The sequence below is a fragment of the Crocuta crocuta genome, unplaced genomic scaffold (assembly GCF_008692635.1).
Source record: "Crocuta crocuta isolate KB4526 unplaced genomic scaffold, BGI_CrCroc_1.0 scaffold77, whole genome shotgun sequence".
Classification (NCBI taxonomy): Eukaryota; Metazoa; Chordata; class Mammalia; order Carnivora; family Hyaenidae; genus Crocuta; species Crocuta crocuta.
Window position 1 is genome coordinate 4,377,379 of NW_027532172.1, and position 19,924 is coordinate 4,397,302.

At 59.6% G+C, this 19,924-nt stretch overlaps 1 protein-coding gene across 1 annotated transcript; it reads right to left on the minus strand.

Annotated features, from left to right (window-relative positions):
- Positions 1-4,538: 4,538 nt before the first annotated feature.
- On the minus strand, positions 4,539-9,377 carry MYL3 (myosin light chain 3). Its single transcript, XM_077777203.1, has 6 exons — positions 9,234-9,377; positions 7,076-7,103; positions 6,794-6,943; positions 5,848-6,021; positions 4,682-4,759; positions 4,539-4,567 (listed from the first exon to the last, which is right to left on the minus strand). Exons 1-6 carry the CDS (start codon positions 9,375-9,377, stop codon positions 4,539-4,541), a joined length of 603 nt encoding a protein of 200 aa, XP_077633329.1.
- Positions 9,378-19,924: the final 10,547 nt, after the last annotated feature.

A 19,924-nucleotide genomic window follows, 5' to 3' on the forward strand; every position in this document is an offset into this window, starting at 1 on the left:
TGAACTTGGAGGCCGGGTCACTTCTTGCCTGGAGATGAGGTGTGATCTCTGCCTGCAGAGCTCCAGCCCAGGGTGGGCATCCTGGGAAGAAAAAGCTGACGTGTCCCAGTCCCAGTGGCCCCTGGGGACTTCGGAAAGGGAGCTCAGCCGTTCCCAGCCTTGGTGTCCGGGAGGGAGGTGGCTGGGGCAGGCATGAAGTGGGGGCTGCCCAGAAGGTATCAGCTGGTCACGGGGCTCCCTGCCCTGATTGTAGCCAACGGGAGACCCTGCTTTCCTGCGAGGGCCCTCGGCCACCAATTGTCCAGGGGGGTAGCCAGAGTACAGCAAGGTCACACGTACTCAGGAGACACCCCCACTAGCAGAGGCCACCACATACTACCCCACCAGCCAGCCAGACTTGCACTGAAACAGAGCAGGCCACCGCCCGTCACCTGCCTGGGGCTGGAGCAGACTGCGTTGAGACAAGGAAAGGAACCAGAAAGCCTCACAATCTGCCCAAGACACTGTTGAGGCTGATTTCAAAGTGACCTGCAGTCTGACTGCTTCTCATCTCTGCTGGCCACGCTTCTGCCTCTCATCTGGGTCTCTCTCCTGGACCCTTAGTCTTCCCACCCTCTTTCTGCTAGTGTCCCCAGGTCCATTCTCCACACGGTGGCCAGAATGATACCGATAAAACGTCTCCCCGGAGCAGACACCAAAGCCCTTCCCGGGGCCGCAGGCCCTCTGTCGCCTCTCTGACTCGGGCCCCGCCACTTTCCCCATGGCGCTGTCCGCTCCCAGGTCAGGGTCTTTGTGCCCTCTGCGGGAATGTCTTCTCTTGATGCCCACGTGGCTGCCTGGAGCAGATGCTGACACGCCCCACACGAATGTTCCAGCCCACCTCGGGGTAGCTGGAGAGTCTGCTTCCCTTAACCCCTCAGTAGGACAGCCAGCCATCTCCTGGAGGCCCCCAGTGGGGCTGAGCCCCCACCATCCACATGCTCTCTGCTCCTATGCACCCCAGAGAGACTTCCTTCCCTTCCAGCTGCTCTCCCATGCTCCCTGGGGTCACCTCCCAGGGACACCACTTGCATTGAGGTTCCTGTCTCAGCTGGGGAAGCTGGGGAAGCCCAGCTGAGACATCCCATCTCTCCTCTCTTGTTTTGTTTTTTTTAAGCTTATTTATTTTGGGAGAGAGAGAGAGGGAGAGAGAGAATGTGAGCAGGGGAGGGGCAGAAAGAGAGGGAAAGAGAGAATCCCAAGCAGGCTCCGCGCTGTCAGCACAGAGCCCAGGCTCACAAACCATGAGATCATAACCTAAGCCAAAATCGAGAGTGGGGCACTTAACCAACTGAGCCACCCAGGTTCCCCTCTTGGGTTTTTTTCTTTACCAGCTCCCCATTCTCCTCTCCCACCAGCCCCCTGCAGCCACCATTCTACGTTCTGTCTCTATGAGTTCGAGGACTCAAGGTACCTCATTCAAGTGGAATCACACAGCATTTGTCCACATCTGGCCTATTTCATTTAGTGTAACATCCTCAGATTTCATCCATGTTGTAATAGGTGTCAGAATGTCCTCCTTTTTCAGGGCTGAATAACAGTCCACTGTGTGTATACACATTTTGTTTATCTATTCATCTGTCCACAGGCGCTGGGCTATTTCCACCTTTGGGCTATTGTGAATAATGCCTCATTGAACATTGATGTACGAGTATCTCTCCGTCCCTGCTTTCAATTCTTTTGGGTATGTACTTAGCAAGGGAATTGCTGGGATCATGTGGTAACGTTTTTAATTTTGTAATGACCCTCCGTGGCATTTTCCATGGCTGCCGAACCATTTCACATTCCCACCGACAGCACCCGCGGGTTCCGATTTCTCCACATTCTCGCCAACACTTGTTGTTTTCTGTTTCATGGGCAATAGTCCTCCTAATGGGTGTGAGGTGGTATCTCACTGCAGTTTGGATTTGCATTTCCCTAATTAGTGTTGAACATCTATTCACATGCTAATTGGCCATTTGTAGATCTTCTTTGGAGAAATATCTATTCGAGTCTTGCTCATTTAAAAAAAATTTTTTTTAGAGAGAGAAAGAGTGCTCATGCAGGGAAGAAGGGCAGAGGGAGAGAGAGAATCTTTGGGGCCCCATCCCAAGACCCTGGGATCACGACCTGAGCTGAAACCAAGAGTCAGACACTCAATCGACTGAGCCACCCAGGGACCCCAAGTCTTGCCCATTTCTGAGTCAGGTTATTCCTCATTTTGCTGTTGAGTTGTAGAAATCCTTATATATTCTGGGTACTATTTCCCCTTTTTTTAGTCTTTCCCCAGCTATTACCTTCTCCAATCATCACTGGCCTTGTTATTTAACATGCCAACCCCCTCCTAGCTCTTAAACACATGAGCGTGCATGCGTGCATGCTCATTCATGCACACGCACGCACATGCACACACACACACACTGCAAATCCTCTTCCCCACTTTGGGTCCCTCCTCAGCCTTTATCACTTGTTGACACCCTTTATNGTGAGCGTGCATGCGTGCACGCTCATTCATGCACACGCATGCACATGCACACGCATGCACATGCACACACACACACACACTGCAAATCCTCTTCCCCACTTTGGGTCCCTCCTCAGCCTTTATCACTTGTTGACACCCTTTATGGTTAGTGACTTGTGGGGCCTCTGTGAGCTCCGTGAGGGCAGAGGTTTTGACACTTTCTCCACAACCGTGTTCCCAGGGCCTAGGCCAGAGCCTGGCAAACACTCGGTGCTCAATAAACTCTGGGAAAATGAAAGGAACATGAGCAGGGCTCCCGCACAGACACTCACCCCCTCATGCATACTGTCTCACATGCCCCGCGGGCACACTCCCCACATGCGCTCACACTCACAATCCCGTCACGCCTGCAGACAGGACCCCTCCACACCACGCCCTCAGGCAGCGACCCACACGGCCACAGGCGCACCTCACAAGCTGAGGCCCTCCCATGCACAGGAGGCCATGGGAATGCACCCTGACGGAGCTGCCCTGACCTCCTGGGTCCTCCTGGCCTGCGGGCTGTTTCCAACCCTGTGTGGCCCACTCCCCACTCCGACCCTTGATCTCCCCCACACCCCTGATCTCTAGGGCCCCCAGCCTCTCTGCAGGGCATTGCTTTTCCTCCCTATCAAAACCAGATGGATCGCCTCCTCCAAGAAGTCCCCCCTCACTCTCCCCACTGAGCTTCAAGGGGAGGGGAGGGGCCCTGGCCCCAAGCAGAGTGTGGGCAACGGACATGGTTTGCAGGCTGCGTATGTACCTCCCCCAGTCCCATTGCAGGGACTGCGCAGTTTGCTGCTGAGAAGCCCTGGGCTGGGCAACCCTCTGGGGACCCCAGATACTTCCCCAGTAAGGCCTCTTCCCTTGGCCTACAGCCACACCACAGGCAGAGTGCCTCAGTTTCCCCATCTGAGTCAGGCAGGGGTCTAAGGCCCCTTCCATTCTGATAGCCTGGGGACAAAGTTAGCTCCTGGCCTGCTATTCATACCCAGTGAGACTCAGTGTGACTTTGCTCTAGGCCTCAGTTCCCCCACCTGCAACATGGGAGGCCCTGGGCCAATGCCCCACGGGTCCCTGATTACTGGTGGTGGATGGAGACAGTTCAGACACCCCCTGGCATCCCTGTGTTGGGGGCCACAGCACATCTGCTGCCTCCAGGGGGAGGAGGGGAGGACAAGAGCAAGGGAGGGGCACCCAGACCCTTCCAGCTCAGCCCTGCTCCTACCCCGCGTCCTGGTGCACAGGCGCAGAGGGTTCAGCAGGGGGATGGGGTGGTTTGAAGGGGAGCAAGGAGGCCAGATCTCAGCATGACTCGCCTCATTTTGTCCAGGGCTCACCATGTGGGGCTCACACATATTACCAAAGGGTCACAGAGGGGAAAGAAAAGAGGGAGAGAGGGGCACCTGGGTGGCTCAGTCAGTTAAGCGTCCGACTTCGGCTCAGGTCATGATCTCACAGTTAGTGGGTTCGAGCCCCGCGTCGGGCTCTGTGCTAACAGCTAGCTCAGAGCCTGGAGCCCGTTTCAGATTCTGTGTCTCCCTCTCTCTCTGACCCTCCCCTGCTCACGCTGTCTCTCTCTCTCCTCTCTCTTTCTCTCTCTCTCTCTCTCTCTCAGAAATAAATAAAAAACGTTAAAGAAAAGAAAAGAGAGAGAGAGGGAAGGAAGGAATGAAGGAATGAATGAATGAGGAAGAAAGGAAGGACAAAAGCCCTTTATTCATGAGGCCCCGGGGTGAGGACAGAGATGCACAGGGAGATGACGGGCAGGGCTGTCTGCGGCTGTCTGCACGGTGGTGCTGAGGTTGCTGATGTAGGAGCCTCGATGAGCTCCCTGCTCCCCGCAACTCCAGGCCCCTGATGTCAGCATCAGAGGGGGGCTGAGCGTCTCTGGTGTGTCCTCCCGGGCTCCCTGAGAGCAAAGGTGGTCACAGGTTACAGGGGACGGGGCGGAGCGAGGCAGCAGGATGCCAACTGAGAACTGGGATTGGTGGGGACAGGGGGGGGGTGNGGAGGCTCAGCTGGCCATGATGTGCTTGACGAATGCTGGAAAGAAGGGGCAGTGAGTGGCAGGGCTCAAGCACTGGGTAGCCAAGGGCAGGAGCCTAGGGCCCCGGTCCTCCCGCCGCCCCCCACCAGCTCCTGGCCTGCTGAGCGCACCTTCGTAGTTGATGCAGCCGTTGGAGTCTTCCTGCCCCGCCATCAGCTTCTCCACCTCATCTTCGGTCAGCCTCTCACCTGGAAGGGCGGGAGGCTGAGTCAGCACCACCAGAAGGCACGAAGGGTGGGGGGCCACTGAGCCCCTCTGGGTGGTGGGTCTGCCTCCCTAGCGTTCCCACACCTCACTTTGGCACGGCCATCCTGGCTCACAAGGCCTCAGCCGTCACCCCCATTTCTGAGACCAGGAGAATCAGCTACAAGTCAGAAAGGGTGCAGCCTGGGGTGCAGGCCCGGCGCCCCCTCCAAGCCTGGGCTCTGTCCGCAACAGGAGCCGGCTCGGTGTTCGAGTCACAGCTCACACCATCCTCTGTTGTTCACGGGCTGCTGGGGGCTCCTCCCATCGCCAGGAGGCCAGCCCCACCGTGTCCCCGAAAGCAGCTCCTTCGGGCGGCCTTTTGAGGCTCGAGAAGGGCCCATGGGGTGAAGCTGAGGGCCTTGAGGAGTGATGGTGGAGGAGACCAAGAGACAACATCTATGTTCTCCAGACAGGTCTGCCACGTTCCCTCCTCTGGCTTTGGTGTGCTGTGCGGGTCCCCTCACTGCAACGGGGGCGACCTCCTACCCCCAGCCACACACACAGCCCGAGACCAGCACAGGGCTAAGCAGGCAGTAGGAGTTCAGTCAATGTTTTGTACAGGGAAAAGCTGCTTTGAGTAGGCATAGTAGGTGCTCAATAAACATTTGCTGTGTAATAAAGCTACTTTGAGAAGGGGGTGCCCCTGCCAGCCAGATGAGGGGGTCCAGGTGTCCAAGAGGCAGGCACCTAACCTACTGGGCCACTTAGTTCCTGTGTCCCTGGAATGTGACCTAGAGACAACGAACATGGGGACAGAGCTGACCCCACTGGCTATGCCACAGTGCCCTACACTGTCCCCAGAGCTGTCCTCCCCCCCTCCCCGGGATTCTGTGAGCTGCACCCTCACATTTCCTTCTTCCCTACCGAAGTCTCTAAACTCCCCACATTGCTGTCGCCTGCCACAGAGGCTCCCTGACTGTGTCACTCTCTCCATTTCAGAGATGAGACACCGGCTCAGCAGGGGAGGGAGTGGTGTCTCCCAAGATGCCCCCCGAGGGAGGGGTGGGGGTGAGGAGGCCGCGACCCTCACCTAGAGTGGCCAGCACGTGGCGGAGCTCCGCACCCATGACAGTGCCGTTGCCCTCTTTGTCAAAGACCCGCAGCCCCTCCACAAAGTCCTCGTAGGTGCCTGTGTCCTTGTTCTTGGAAATGTGCTGGAGCATGGGCAGGAACGTGTCGAAGTCCATCATCTTGGTGTTGAGCTCTGTGGAGAGATGGTCCTTGGTCCCTCACTCTGAGGGGCGGGATGGGCACCCCCTTCCGCTGGGCCTTACAGTGAAGGGCTGTCGCCCTCACAAGGTCCCAAAGCCCTCTAGCCATTTACAAGGCACTTCACCAGCACGAGGCACTTCACAGCCAAAATGCATTGTTTACGCAATCCATTGCTGTGCACAGGACACTTTGCTGCCAAGGCGCCACAGCGGGCTCTGTCTTGCACCTCTGCTCTCCTTTGGGTGAACCACCCTAGATAGTGCCATTTTCTTATAGACCCCACCCTCCCCACAACCTGTGATTGGCCAGGAGCAGTGGGGCCAATCAGAGACCTTCCCTGGGACTTTGAACCTGGGGAGAGGGCTGAAGTCTCCCTCTGCCTTGGGGCAAAGTAGGCAAACCTCTCTGGCAAAAGTGGTGAGGGAATCTGGGGCCCTGAGCCCGAGAGAGACACGGAGGAGACAAGGAAAGGGCACTGAGCGTAGGGTGGCCAGGGCTGGGTGCCCCCCGCCCTCCCAGCAGCCGCCTTAGCCCATTTGCACCGTCAGTTTCCTGTGAGCAGCAGGCCCGGCGAATCAGCAGGGGGCCAGACGGTCCAGCAGACTCACTGCTGGTTGCCCTGTCAGCCTGAGACCAGCCTCAGTGTCCTCATCCAGACAATGGGAAGATGTCAGGAGAGCGCAGAGCAGGGGGCTTCCCGTGTCGTCCCACCACAGGTGGCCCACCCTGGTGGTCTCCCCAGCTTGGCGCCAACGCAAACCAACCTTCCTGCTTCGGTCTCCCGAGGACACGGAGCACCTCGGCCTGTGTAGGGTTCTGGCCTAGCGCCCGCAGGACGTCCCCGCACTGCCCGTACGTGATCTTCATCTCACACTTGGGTGTGCGGTCGAACAGCATGAAGGCTTCCTTGAACTCTGCCAGGAGAGGCGGTGAACTGTGGACACCCCCAGAGTCAGCCCACCCCGCTCACGCCACACTGGCAGGACTCTCAGGCTGGGGACCCTGGGCCCCACCCTGCAGCCCCTGGGCTCCAGAGCCTCACTCACCTTCAATCTGCTCCGGTGTAAACTCGATCTGAAAGGAGACCCCAGAGGTTCTGAGTGCCTGGCCTGGTCCAGAGGGTGGGCCCAGGCCTCAGCCTGGCTGCCCCGACTTGTCCCCATTCCAGCACCCACGACCTCCTGCCATCTCTCCTGACACCCTCCTGCCTCCTGCCCCCTCCCGACCTGTTAGAACGAGGGCCCTGGGTCTGCATGTGCCCAGACCCTGATGGCCGGTGGGCCGCATCTAGGGAAGAGATGAGAAGGCCGGCCTGGTGCCCCGAGTCCCCAGCTCAGTGTAGGCCTTACCTGTCACCCCCGGTCCTGGACAGAGGTGTCTGAAGCCACAAGATCTGACAAGACTGGCTTTGCCCCCCACCCCCAGCAGGCCTGGGGCCCAGCGGGTGGGACCATGCACACGAGAGAGATGGGTGGCCTCACCTCCTTGGGGAGGGCTCCTGGAGGGGGAAGGGGGAGGCTACGGGCCAGATGGTTTCTGTCAGCATGAGAGCGTATCCACAGGACCGCGTGCACGTGTGTGTGTGAGATGGACGTGTGTGCAATCACACACACATGTGTGTGTGCTGGGCACCGTCACCCACATGGTCCGTGAGCCTGAGGCTACCCCCACCGCAGCGCAGCATGGGGGTCAGGGGGGTGTGGGTGAGTCTTTGCTGAGGCTGCACCAGAGCCACCTGAGGTCAGGAGGCCTCCTGGGACCTGGTTTCCCCCTCCTCACTAGATACCAGGTCTATTTTTATCGCGGCAGTCACTCACCCCAAGGTCAAGGTTGCAGGAGGGAAAGGAACTTGGGAGAGGGGGCGTGCCTGGCACCTCTCCCACTGCTGCTCCCTGGGAGTCCTACTGACCTCCGCCTCCACGGCACACATCAGCGCAGAGGAACCCTGCCCCCTTGTCACGCCTGTCCCCACCCAGTGCTGAGAAGAACAGTTGTTCCCAGCCCCTTGAGCTCTCACCACCAGGAAGCCTGCTGAGATTAGGCTCCCTGGCCTCCTGGCAAAGCCTCCCACCTTTCACTGGCCAGCCCAAGGGGCTTCCCTATAGCTGCGTCTCGGAGGGGAGTCTGTGCCCGCCTCAGATCCTGGGACACTGGACAATGCCACACAGGGCCTGGGGCGGTCGGACCTCAGCAAGGGACCTGCCAGACACAAGCTTGGACCCAAGGGTGGCTGGGGCTCAGGGAGCCGACTCCGAAGAGCACTTTCTGTGAATAGTTCCCAGTAGCCTGCAAGGAAGGTTTATTATACCATTTCACATCTGAGGAGACCAAGCCCCAGAGTGAACAGGACGGAGCAAAGTTGGGATTTGAACCCGTGTCTTGAGGGACAAGGTAGGCACCTCCAGGAAGGGCCCACGAACAGGAGATAGTTCCGTGCAGTTGGGCCGCAGGTCTGGCCGGACATGCAGGAGCCGTGAAGGTCTGGGAGAGCTCCACAGGGACCCCACCAGCAGCCAGGGCAGCAGTGACCGGTGGCCAGCCAAGAACAGGGCACAGGCAGGACACAGGGTACGTGCCACTATGCAAATACCACAGGTGGGAGTCATGGCTCTCCCTCCAAGTTTAGACTCTGAGAAAGACTTCCTAACTGGGGAAAGAAGCTTTGGCTCCACTGGTCACAGCTCCAAGACCAATTTCCTACATGATCTACTCAGCCCATGCCTCAACTTCCCCACCTAAAAGCTGAGGCTCGACTAATTCTGGGGCTCGGCCACTCTGGTAGGGGTGAGTGTGACCCAGCCTGGGCAGGGGCGTCACTTCCTCACACTCTCCACCCAGGGCCCCCGGGGGACTTGGCGTGGAAGTGAGACCCCCCACTGCTGGACGAGGAAGATCTCTACTTGGTCACAGAGGTTGGGGTCCAGGGGGCTCCGGGATTCCCCAAGGATGTGAGGTCCAGGAAGAAGGGCAAGAGACAGTTTCCAAAACCACCAAAGACTTGCCCTTGGGCAGCTCTGGGGGAGTCCTGCCTGCACAGTCCTCCTGAAGCCTGAAAGCCCCCAGGGCTGGCCTGACCTCTGCGTGGAGACTTCCAGCCTCAGCTCAGCGCTCACCTTCTAGAGTCTGGCCCGACACTGAGTAGCCCACTCTGGGATCCACTGATGTGCCCTGTCCTTCCTGCTGCAACTCAGCTCCCACACCCACCTTGATTTTGGAGGCATCAAATTCTACTTCCTTGGGGGGCTCAGGCGCAGGTGCGGGCGCTGGCGCGGGCGCGGGTGCAGGTGCGGGAGCCGCCTTGGCGGCTTTGGCATCATCCTTCTTGGGGTCTGGCTTTTTGGGGGCCATGGGAGCTGTAAGCACAGAGAGGGATGTGGAAAGAAGGAAAGCAGAGAGCAGGGTAGGTGAGGCTCCCAGGCCTGGCCTTTATCCTGTCCAGACACCTCCTGACCCCAGCCCCCCTCCCTGCAGTGCACAATAGGGACAGGGCCATAAAAGGACAATTGGCTAAGCTCAGGGGCTATTTTGGGGCCTGGGGAGGGCATTGTTAGGGCTCAGGAATGGGTGGGGGAGAGGGAGGGCTCTCCATTCCTCCCAATCACCTGTTGGGGAGAGGGAGGAGGAGGGGAGGAGAGGACAGAAGCCACTGCTTAGCACATACTCTCCCTCCAATGCACAAGCACTATAGGCACAGCAGCCCTGAGGCCCCTCAGCCAGTCAGTAAACCACACAGGACCCGAAGGCTGGACCAAGTGCGTGTTGTGTTGGGAACAGAAGGGCTGTGATCGCCTAAGGGCGCCTCTTAAGTTCCATGTCCCATCTGCTCATCAAATTCCCATGCGTGAGCACGCGCGCACGTGTGTGGCTGTTTGTGTCTGTCTGTCTGTCTGTCTGTCTGTCTGTGGTGGTGGGAGCCGTGTATCTGTGTGTGTTGTCTAGGTGTCTTCATGTTTGGGGGGGGGGGTCCTAGTGTGCACCGTCTGCGTCTGCGTGGGGAACAGCCTGGGCTGGTCTCCGTGTTGGCTCTGCGGGTCTGTGTCCGCGTGTTTATACGTACGCACATGTCTGTGTGTATCTCTGTGAGTGTGTCTGTGAGTGTCGCTTCCTTGTGTTTGTGTCTGGGTGTTCGTAAGCATCTGTGTGTGAGTGTCTGCTCAAGGCTCGCCAGCAGCTGCAGCCCCGGCCAGGGGGTCTCCAGGAACGCCCCAAATGGCAGTGGAATGGGTGCTGCTCCCTTGAGCACCATTCAGCAGCCCAGCAGCCCCCACAGCCTCCTCATCAGCACCCGGCTGGCCCTGCGGCTTGCTTCTCTGTTTCACCTCACTTCCCATCTCCTCTCCCCCCATCGCCCACTTTACGCCTCTGAGGGATCCCAGGGAGCTCAGAGACATTTGCCCCCCTGGTGCCCACCCCATATCCAGGTCTCAGGAGAGGGCAGCCTGGCCGGGCCACCACTTGGGAAAGCAGGGGGCGGGGTGGTGGAGGAGTGGGGGAAGGCTGAGGTGGCATGAGGCCCCTCCGGGAACAGAACTCTGAGAGTGAGGACAGCTTGCAAGCACATTGGGCCCCCTTCCTCTGTGTGTGCCAGGNTGCTTCACCCCTCCACACCCCGCAGGGAATTCTTGGGGCCAGGGCCAGGGGGAAGGATTCACAGGGACCTCCACCTGGGGTCCCCCCTCGTCTACCTGCTGAGCCCAGGTCGCTCTGATCCTGTCACTCGTCCTCATGGGGAGGGGGAGAGCAGTGGAGAGATGGGGCCGGGTCCCCCTCTAGCTGGAACACAGGAAATTCCTCCCCTCATCTGGAGGACAGAACACCCCACATCTGGAAATCTGACAACATCCGGTGCTGGGGAGGGGGGGCAGGTTTTTCACTTTCCTTCCAGATGTTTGGCAAAAGTATTGAGGAAAAAAAGGGGTGGGGGGAGGGTCCACAGAGATGAGCCAGAAATACCACAAGAGAAGACAGGCAGAGGAGGACACACAGAGAGAAAGGCCCCTGGGCGGCCCCACTGCCCAGGCCTGCTGGCCCTCAGGACAACTGACTCTGGATGTCCTGAGGGGCGCCAGGCACCCACAAGCACAGCCAGTGAGACACCACCCAGTCCCCTTTCATTTGTCATGGGTGAAACGGAGGCCCAGGGGAGGGGACACACGCAGGGTCACCCAGGCTTCTGATCGCATTCCTTTCATCCACACATAACTGCCATCCCTCAGGAACCGCTCAACACCAGCCTGAACAGGGGTAGGTGGCGACGTGGGGCTCTGGAGCCTCAGCTGCCAGGTCTGGGCTAGAGGGTGGGGCCGGCTCGTGCAGCCAGCCGGAGCCACACTGCGCCCCCTCCTCTGCCTGGAAGAACGTGGGCGGGGGGGGGGGTCTCTGTCCCCTTACCTCATGCACAGGGCAGATGCGGCCCTGCACTGGGGACATTGTGCACAGAGCCATCTTCACTTCCTCCCAAGGGCTCAGATGGAGGCAGGGGCCGGGTTCCTGGGAGCAAAGTCACCCCAGGGCTCACCCTGTGGGACCTCTCTCAGCCTCAAATCAATGCCCAGCCCCCAGCATGGGCTGTGCAAGGATCAGCCCCCTCTAGTGCCAGAAGGGTAGGCTGTTGAGACCAGAAGCAAGACAAGGAGTGGGCTGGTGGGCAGGCAGGTGAGCAGGGGACAGGGCATTGTAACAAGGAGAGTCAGGCAGGTGGAAGAGAGAGGGGCAGACAGTGGGCAGTAAGGACAGGCCACACTATGGCTTGGCTCTCATCTCTCCCAGGTCCCAGCCTGAGCTCTGTGTCCCTCAGGAACGACAGCCTGCAGGCAAGATCCTGGCAGGGCCTGTGGGGTCTGGAGAGCCTGGCTCTTACCCCTCCCCACTCCAGCGTCTCCAGCCCCAGGGTCTGCCTGGTGACCCAGTCTGATGCAGACTCACAAGTACCACATTCCAGAGACTTCTCGGGGGCAGCTACCTCCCCCACCCCCTCCAGCCAAGGGGAATGCTGGGGAAGGCGCTGGCCCTAACTTCTGAGGGGCCCATGGATAGAGACAGAAGACCTCTGGCCACACTGGCCTCTTTCTCGGTTATTTCCAGCCCCCATACCTTCGCAGAGGCTGTTTCATCCTCTTGGCTGGGACCCTAGCCATGACTTGCTCCTGGTCAACCCCTGATCTCATGTCAGCTGGCACGGAGGAATTTTTGTTCTTCCACATCTGTGTGGAAGAGTCTACGACAGAGCCTGGTACACAGTAAGCAATCAATAAGTGTCAGATGAGCAAATGTCCCAAAACATCTCAATTTTACCCATTTCTCACAGGGGGACTGGGGCCTATTGCCAAACTCCACCCATGGGGTAGAGTCAGGGTAGACTGGGGAGGGGGGGATTGCTGGAAGGCTGGCAAGAGCCTGGGTCGCTGCAAGGGGCCCCCAGGACAGGAGTACAGCCAGCAACTGCTGCCACCTCAGCCCGTCTGCCACTCCCACCCGCTGGCTGACACTCGCCTCACTAGCCTGAAGAAACGGGGTGACCCTGTGCTATAGGCAGTGACTTGACCATGAAGACCAGCCAGCAGGGGGCGTAAAAGGGACAGAAACCAGCCAAACTCCAGGACTCAGGATCCCAACCCAGAACCCAGACTCCAGACCTGGAGCCTGGAGCCCCAAACCCCATCTCCAGACTCAGGTCTCAGGATCTGAACCCCAAACCTAGAACCTGGAACCCAGAGCCCAGGACCTGACCCCACACTCTGGAGACCCAGGCTTTAAAACCCAGGATGCCAAACCCACACCCTCAATTCAGACTCCAAATCCAAGACCCCAGGCCGAGGACCAGGACTCTCACCCTGGAGTCCAGGCCCAGGACTCAAGACCCAGGACCCAAGACTGTAATCTCAGACCCCGGACCCAGGACCCAAGACAGGGGCTTGCTGGTTCTCCAGACTGGCACTGCCTACAGCTCTGAGTAGAGAAGGGCGAGGAATGGGGGAGTGTAAATGCTTGGCAAACGGTGGGGGTGCTTGGCAGACCTTCCTGGTAGTGTTCAGAGGGGCATGAGGAATGTCCCTCATCCTGTCAGAGCCAACTGGGGGAGCTCAGAATATGGTGGCCACGTGGGGTGTGGGGGGGTGGAGGCTGATGGGAGAGAGGGATGGACAAGGTCTGGCTGTCCTTTGGGCTCAGGAGCCAGAGGCAGGGAAGGAGGGTCGGGCTCTTGTCCCCCTGGCCGCAGGCTCCGCAGGCCGCCCTGGCCCGCCCCAGCCCGCCCCTCCTGGCCCGAGGCCTCTGGGCTGGGACGCAGGCCCACACTTCCCGGAGGAGTCGAGAACGCGGCCTGGGCCAGACCCAGAGCCTTAGAAGTAGGTCAAATGTTGGTGTGCAGCAGGTCCTGGGGACCCCGTCCAGGCATGGGCAGGCCCACGGGCGGCAGCTCTCCTGCCAGGGCACCCGTGTGTCCACATAGACGCAAACCCACCACCATACATTGGGTGCCCATGAGCACAGACCCCACACGGGGCCCCCAGTCCCTGCCCAGCTGCACAGATGGGGGCACTGACACCCCCCCCCCATAAGGGGCAGCGGCTGCCCGGCAACTCTGGCCAGAGCTGGCACGAGGCAGCCACGAGGACCAGGAAGGCAGGAATTTCTGCAGCATCCCATGGCCCTGGAGCCTTGGGTGAAAGTCTGACTCCAAAGAGGACTTCCCAGCAGGGCTGCTATGCCACCAACAGGATGTGGCCTGCTTCCCGGAGCATAGCCCCAGGCCTTGAAAAATGGGAAGGCGTGGCCAAGGGGGAGGCAGTAGACTCCTTGTGACCCATGCTGGTCTTGGCTTCTCTAGGCCTCGGTTTCCCAATCTGTACAGTGGCCACGGTGGGGCGAGGTGACAGTCACTGCCCCAGAGTCCCAGCCCATCCTCGCCACCCCCACACCACACACAGACAACTCTGTCCTCAGCAGGCCAAACACAACCCTCAGGCCCCTCCCTCTGCCCACTGTGCTGACGGGGACCAGATGCTCCAACCTTGTGGTTCTGGGGTGGGGGTGGCAGGACCCAGCGGGCTGGCAGGCAAGCCCTAGGTTTGGCCCAGGGACCTATAATCAGCCCCTGCCCCTCTGATCCCTGCCCAGGACTGACGCTTGGGGCTGTGGTGTCCTGGCCGGCTGTGGCCACGGCCGCTATATTTGGGAGCCCAATTGAGCATGAGGGAGGGGTGGGCAGGCAGGAGCCTCCAGGGACCAGCGCCTCGTGGGAGGACAGCCTGGGGGACTGTTGGCCAGGCTCGGTCCATTACGAAGGAGGGCATAGCCCTGACTTCAGAGGCCCAGTCTGAGTGGCATGGTCTGCTCTCAGAGACCTGGCCGGGGAGGGGTATTGACCTTGCCCTCCGCGGCTGGTCCAAGGAGATAGATTGGAACTGTGTCCGGGAATACTGAACCCCTTCTTTGGTCCAAAGAGTCAGACTGCAAGTTGGGGCCGGCCATCCTGGATGTGTGGGAAAGGAGTGGGGGCTGAGAACGGTGAATGGGAGTGGGAAGGCTCTCCAGGGATGAGTCTGCGGGTAGAGGGGTCTCAGATGGGAGGGGCGGGAGGAGGGGAGCCGGCATGCTGAGCCAAGGAATGGAGAAAACAAGGCCCGAGGCAGGGGTCGGAGGGAACAGGGCGACGTGCCGCTCAGTCCCTCCCCAGCGTGGCCTGCGGCCTCCCGAACTGCCCTGGACATTCTCGCCGCTGGGCCAAACCCTGTACCCTCCCAGCAGCCGTTTCCCAAAGAGCAAATATTTATTGTCCTTGGAAGAAAAAAAAAGAGTCCCCTTTTAGGATCGGGGTCTGGGAGCTGGTACTGAGGCTTGCAGGGGCTCGGCGGCCGCCCAAGATGACCAGAGGCCCCACCTAGATGGGCTGAGGGTGGAAGGAGGCCGGGACGGAGGCTGGCCTCGGAGGACAGGGGTCGTGGCTGCCCCGGGGCTGCGGGGTGGGGGCTTATGTCCGGGCCCGTCTCCCCAAGGCTTCCCCGGAACAGGTCTGCGGGTGGACAGACACCATCACCATGGCGGGAGGTGTGAACGTGTGCGCCTAGATGCGTGTGCCGCCTCGTGTGCTCACGCGTGTCGCGAGAGGCTGTGACCGCACGCGAGTATGAGCGTGTCCAGGTGCTCCCGGCTCCGTGTGCGCGTCCATCTGTGGGCCTGTTCATCTGCTGGCACGGGGCAGGGCGGGGGCGTGTGGACACAACCTCTGTTGAATGGCCAATTCAGTCAAAAATGAGAGTAAATTTAGCAGGGGGAAAAAAAAACCCGTCAGTCAGACGAGGAGTCTGAATTGGGCGGTTGTTTGACTGGATGGACCACTGTCTCAGGCAAACAGTCCCCGCTGGCTGGGAGGAGGAGCCCCCCCCGCCCCCCACGCCCGGACAGGCACGGCGGGGGGTGGGGAAACTGGAGCCTGGAGCCCCACCGACCACAGCAGAGACTTGACAGGGGACTGGGACAGAGATGGGGACGGCTTCAGAGACAGGGAGGGAGGCTTGTGAGGCACACCGAGACAATGAGAGACCCCGGGGCAAGATGCAGCTTCCCAGAGCCGCCATGCAAGGTGCGTGTGCACCCGGCCCTGAGCTGGGAGCAGGGGATACGGCCGGTTCGGCCTTGCCCTCCAGAGCCCAAAGCAGACAGGAAAGGGGCGCCAGACCAGGGTGCAGGACGAGAGCGCGGCCAGGGGCAGCCGTGACAGCGGGGGCGGTGGCAGGAACGTAGGCGGTGCGGGCGACAGTGGTGGCAGTAGCAGAGGTGACGACCGGAGGGTGACTAGGGGGTGATGGTAGGGATGGCGGAAGAGGCAATGGTGACCAGGAGGGCCTCCCTCCCTGTCCCCTTGCACACGCCACCTAGTTGCGGTGGCCCCACCAGCCCCACACACGCCACCCGGCACCAGCTGTGTCCTTGTGCTTCCAGTGGCCGCACAAACACCCTCTGTGGCCCAGGGTGTGGAACTGCATTAAAAACAGCCCAAGCCCCCAGCCAGGAATAGTTAGGGTCAATTCCGGTACCTGCCTGTGCGGATATTTATATATCTGCCCCACCTACCCTGTCTAAAGCACCACACACACACACACACACACACACACACACAGTCACACTCACACGTGCTCAGAAATACCATCGTCAGGCTAGCTTGCTCACTGGGCCCTGGACACTCCCCACACCACCTGGTCCCTTTCCACCAACACCAGGGCCACCAGGAATCACACAGAAGTGTGTATGTGCGCCCATGCACACGTGCCCCATCCACAGGGGCTTGCACCAAAAGCAACCACACTCCCACGTACACACCTTTAAACGTAAATCCTCATGCAGTATAGATGCCTTTGCACAAATGTTTATACACGTGTGTACACGCCTGTGTGCGCACACGTGCCCATTGCACGCATATGTACACACATTCACGCGCCTTTGCATACATGCACACCTAGCATATCACACCTCGGAGCTCACTGGAACAGAAGGAGTTCTGGGTGGGAATTAGGAGCACTGAGAAGGACAGACCAGGGAAATCAGGGAACTACAGCAAGCCGGCCTGATGAGGTCTGGGAGATCACGTGAGTGCACGAGTGTGAGTGTGAGTGTGAGTGTGAGCGTTTGCGTCCAGGTTTGGGACCTTTTCGCTGCCTCTTCTCACCCTCACCCCCCACCCTGTTCATGAAGGGAAAATAGAGGCCAGAGCACAGCAGCTGGGCCTGGGGAGGTCAGCGTCCCCAGGTTTAGGGCCCGCAGGCCTTAGCATCTGTGTTATTCTTGGCAAACCCAGGCCAGATAAGCACGGGGGTCAGAGCTCGGCTCTCGTGGGAAAGAACTCTCTGGAAGTCTCCCGACCCATTCCTTTCCCAGAACCTGGACCCCAGAGCAGGCAGGGGTGGGGGCAAAGGGAAAGCGGGATGGCCAAAGGACAGGCACGTCCTCTTCAGGCTGGCCTTGAGGGCTGGGGTGGGAGAACACAGCAAGTTCAGAGACTCACAGATGCCCAGGAATGTGGAGCGAGCCCTCAAGTCAGCCCAGGGATGCCCAAGGGCACAGGCCAGAGCACACAGAGAGGGGCGATGCCAGGCACCCAGCGCTCTGCAGCAGCGGGACTTGAGCACCTCTGCTCCAGGGAGCCTCATGAGGTTTTGCAGCCAGGGCTAATGGAGAAGCTATTTTGGAGAGATGGTGGGGATGGTAAAAGCCCCATCCAAAGCAGATGATGAGGCACTGGGTCTGGGATTAGTTATCTGCTCCTGGTGTCATCACTGACTGCTGGAGCCTCTTCCCTCCAGGGACTTCTGGGTACACACTGGCACGGTGGGGCGGGGTCCAGAAGGCAAGCAGTACCCCCAGCACAGTCAGATCGGGGCAAGTTCTGCCTGAGTCTCCTCCGCCTCCCACTTGCACCAACCTTTGCCCCCCGCACAGGTCTCAGTGCCTTGCAGAAAGCTGGGACTTCTCGGCTGCAGCTTAGCTCAGGGCCAGGGCATTAAGGGAATGATCGACTGGAATTCTGCACAATTGTGGGGCTCATCCAAAGCTGCAGATAAGCCAGAGGCACTGGGGGCTTCCTGCGCCCCCTGCCCTCAGAGAGCCTTGCCTAATGGCAAGCCCCGCCCCTCTGAAGAGGGGTCCCGCCTCTGGGAATTCTGGGCAGGGGGGATAAGCAGGTGGCTCCCACAGCCCACCCCCATCAGTACGCTCCCTCCCTGGCCTGGCCTATAATGGCTACAGCAGTCTGGGGTCAACAACCGCGGAGAGGAATCATTGATTGCGGCTGCCGAGAGCCCTCGCCATCTCCGGCCCCCATCTGCCTGACCTTGGGGTCCAGAGAGAGGGCATGCCAGTCTCCCCACCCCCATCACCCCACTGAGGATGGCAGCCACCAGGACAGCTTGGTTGGCGGGTGCCCGAGGACTAGGGTGGCCCCTCCCTGCAGCCAGTCCCCCAGCCTCCCAGGTTTCAGTCTCCCATTTGGGTTTTGGGCTCCAGTCACCTCCAGCTTGACCCTTGGGCTGCTCCATGATTTGCTAAGAACTCTCCATCGGATGAGTTCAATTTCATAAGGCTCCCTGAAGGAGAACTTTCTGACAGTGTACGACACGGACTTGTCCAGAGGCCAGAGGAGGACCCCTCTGAGATCGTGGGATTCCCTCCCTCCTTACAGAGAAAACTGAGACTCGGGAGGGGAAGGCCTTCCCCATAGCAAATGAGAGATGAGAGGGGACAAAGAGGCGCAGAGGGTTCAAAGTCCACGAAATCCCTTCCCGTGGAGATGCAGAACAAGATGATGGTTTTTCTTCTATGGAGGACGCAGCAGGACCCAGTCCGCGCCCTCATGGGCTCTAAGGATAGTGGCAAGAGTCAGGGGTGTGGGGTCTCACACTGCCAAGGAGTGGGGGCAGATTCAGGAAGACCTGGGAGAAGAGATATTAGAAGAGCAGAGGAGAGCTCCCCAGCTGAGAAGGGAGGGCAAGTCAGATTGGAAGAAGCAGGAGCAAAGAGGTGAGAGCTCACTGAGGGTTCAGGCAACGGGAACCCCAGTCCAGTGGGGCCAATAGGGAAGTGGCTCCTGAAAACAAAGCAAAGCCTCCGAGTCTGGAGGCCCATCCCCGCACACAGTAAGCCCTCACGTGTTGGGGACTGAGTGACCTGATCCAGGAGGCCACAGGAAGGCATTGGAGCAGAGGAGTAGCCCCATCAGGGCTGAGCTTCCAGAACAATTCCTTTCTCTCTCCTCCAACTTTCACTTCCTTGCCCCCCAGAGCCCCCGATAGCCCTCTGTGGTTACGCTTGAATCAGAACAGTGGTGTGGAGCTGAGTCGGAGAGGCAGGGCTTCCTTCCACGTGGGACCCGCTCTGCTCACTGGGCCAGGAACAGCTCCTGGGGTTGCACGTGGGGACGGGACATAATAGACAGACCCAGGGTCGGCGTGCCTGCTCCCTGCCTCTGCTCCCCTATATGGCTCATGAAGGCAGGAAGTAAAGGGGTGCAATGGGGTCCAGGACCTCTGCTTTCCACCTGGGAAGTGGGGTGTGAGCTTTGTACTCACTCCGGAGGAGGCAGAGGAGCCCCAGAGTTGGAGCGGCGGCCCAGGGTGGGCAGGGGCTCCGTATCTGACTTTGGGCAGCCCTCTCTGGGTCCAATCAGCTGCCGGGGCCCTTCCAGCTCTGGGGGTGGGTGGGGGTCTCTGATGTATGCATAGCCACTCTCCTGTTGTCTCTGGAATCTCCTCCAAGGTGGGGACCCACTGGTCCCCAGTTGGAACCCTTCAGCCTTTCCCACAGCCAACAGGGTCCTAGGTGTTGGGAAGACCTGGGTACTTGGTCTGAATGAGCTCGATGACCTCTGGCACACCACTGCCCCTCTCTGGACATCGCTCTCCCACACATGGTTTTATAAACTTCCCCAAGTGCTTCCTCTTTCTGGCCAGTTCAGCCAACGACCACGGCGCCTCTGGGCCAGGCTCTGTGCCGGGTGCTGGACGGCCGGACAGACACAGTCTGGTCCCAGCCCAAGATGTTCCCAGTGTCACTGCCAGCTCATTGCTTCACCCAGCTAGTGTTCTGTGAGGCAGGAGAGGAAACTGAGGCCTGGAGAGATGGCCCCGCTGTCCTCAAATGGCCCAGCTTGACCAAGGACCACCCACAGAGAGCATCCCTCCAGTCCAAGTATCAAGGGGCCCAGTATCAAGACCTGGGGGTCCCCGACCCTAGGTCTCCTCACCGTAGCCACGAGCCAGGACCCCGTGTCTAAGCAACCCCCTTCCCTTGTGTCTTCCTTCCTGGCCCCCTGGCCCCTCAAACCACAGGGCCCAGCCGGCCTCTGGAACGCGTGCCCAGGACCTCGGTGATATTTTGAGTTTAAGAAAACTTTGTAGTCGGCA

Coding starts and splice junctions, on each gene's coding strand:
- MYL3 (XM_077777203.1), bottom strand. CDS start 9,377: ATGGCCCCCAAAAAGCCAGACCCCAAGAAGGATGATGCCAAAGCCGCC. Junction 6,022..6,793: donor CGGGAGACCGAAGCAGGAAG/GTTGGTTTGCGT, acceptor ATCTCTCCACAG/AGCTCAACACCAAGATGATG. Junction 4,760..5,847: donor CCACGTGCTGGCCACTCTAG/GTGAGGGTCGCG, acceptor CCGCCCTTCCAG/GTGAGAGGCTGACCGAAGAT.